General features: G+C 33.2%; 1 protein-coding gene across 1 annotated transcript; it reads right to left on the minus strand.

The window, feature by feature from the left end:
• Nucleotides 1-305: 305 nt before the first annotated feature.
• Nucleotides 306-953, minus strand: LOC147518293 (protein FAR-RED IMPAIRED RESPONSE 1-like). The gene has a single exon (XM_086593883.1). The coding sequence runs from the start codon at nt 951-953 to the stop codon at nt 306-308; it is 648 nt and encodes a 215-aa protein (XP_086450009.1).
• Nucleotides 954-1763: the final 810 nt, after the last annotated feature.

Genomic DNA, 1763 nt, shown 5'->3' on the forward strand with positions numbered 1-1763 from the left:
CAAGCTTCAATCTCTGCCTCCATTTTCATTATTTTATTTTTTCTCTGAACCCTATTTTCCAGAACAATGTGTTTATATACTTGGGTCCGAAACCCAAGCCCAACACAGACTCGGGCCCAGAAACCAGGCCCACGTATCCCGAGTCCAATCCGACGAATTTTGAAAATAAATAATTTAATTAATTAATAAATAGAAAAATACGTATTTACAAAATACGGGCGTTACATTGCATCTGTCCAAAAACAACGAGTAATTCTTTGTTTAGCATCAGCCTCAATTTTAAAAGTGAAAAAAGGATTCTTTCTTTATTCCAATTTTAAATACTCGTGAAACATATCTCCATCGTGGCCCTTCATCTCATTACGCTTGTTCCTTTTCTGGTTATATAAATCCTTCTGTATAAAACCAATGTTTTCTATCCCACCTGACTGCACTCCAAGCAAGCTGAATTGTTGATGTTGTGGTATATTAACCATGCTAAGTTGTTGTGTTGAACATTTTTGGGCATTAGAAAAGCCACTGTGAGATCTCAAAAAGTGTACTCTACTTGGAGTTGACAACGAGTGAGTATTCCCCTCAATGAACATACTAACTACAAATGCACCGGATTTTGTCTTCGTCACTGCTACTTTTGCTTTACAATCTTCTTTTATTTTACCCCGACGCCTTTTTTGCCCAACAACGGCTACTAGTAAACTTTTTCCTTGTTTATAGCAAACATATTCCTTTCTTACTGTTACACCATCCTTCTTCTGTTGAGTCCAACTACGTATACTAAATCCAGCTATTTTTGCATATGCGTTGTAAAAGTTGTAAAAGTTGTAAACGTCATCCAATGATTCAAATTCTTGACCTACTTTTGGCTTCACGTCATTTGATTCTTGAGGAGTATAGATCTCACAATTTTCAGCACCTAAGCTCCCACTCTCTCCATCGAGTTCCGAATTCTCCATCACTATAACCTAACACATAAGAAAATATTAAACTTATTACCAAAAAACACCATATAGTAATAATTAATTATTTCTTTTAGTATAGCACCTACTAATAACTATAAAATTAAGGAACTACAAAACCTAATTGAACATAATGATCCCTTAATTAATGCAATTGAAGAGCATGGGGTTAAAGGAATTGAACAGAATGATCCCTTAATTATCACACAAGCTTTATCTTTAAGTAAGTTTACTTGACTTGTCGACTTTTGTTAGACTTCAGATTGAAAAAAATACTAAGTCTGTCAATGTATTTCTTATTTTAATACATATTTCAAAGGAAGAGATAATGGTTTGAGCACTCTTTCTAGACTCTAAAACATGAGGCAACGCACCACAAAGTATATTCTCATGAACAAGCAACTCTTTCTGCTGCTCAAGTACTTTGGGAAAGTTGTAGCTACTCTACATAAATTACTCCTATGGTTATATATTTCCATCTGTCTGTATTGTATCTTTTAAATATGTTAAAAAAATTCAGCAGAGTTAGTAGATAAATGACATGACACCATTCTTCAATTAGCAAAACAATGAATAATTATATTTGTTGCAGACTCCCTTCAAACCAAAATAGTTAAAACCAACGGAATATTAAACTAAAACAAGTCATACAACAAATAGAAATACCCTACATTCTATAGACAAAATATTCTAGTGCCACTTCAATATAATATTGTTAATGAGGCATAAGTAGTAACTCATACTTTTAAATAGTAAAGAAAAAATTTCTCCTAGAAAAAGTAATGGAGAGAGATATGAATGGGTTTT

This window comes from Coptis chinensis, chromosome 2, assembly GCF_015680905.1.
Source record: "Coptis chinensis isolate HL-2020 chromosome 2, ASM1568090v1, whole genome shotgun sequence".
Classification (NCBI taxonomy): Eukaryota; Viridiplantae; Streptophyta; class Magnoliopsida; order Ranunculales; family Ranunculaceae; genus Coptis; species Coptis chinensis.

What these genes read in the sequence shown, in the direction of transcription:
- LOC147518293 (XM_086593883.1), bottom strand. Translation starts at nt 953, where the DNA reads ATGGAGAATTCGGAACTCGATGGAGAGAGTGGGAGCTTAGGTGCTGAA.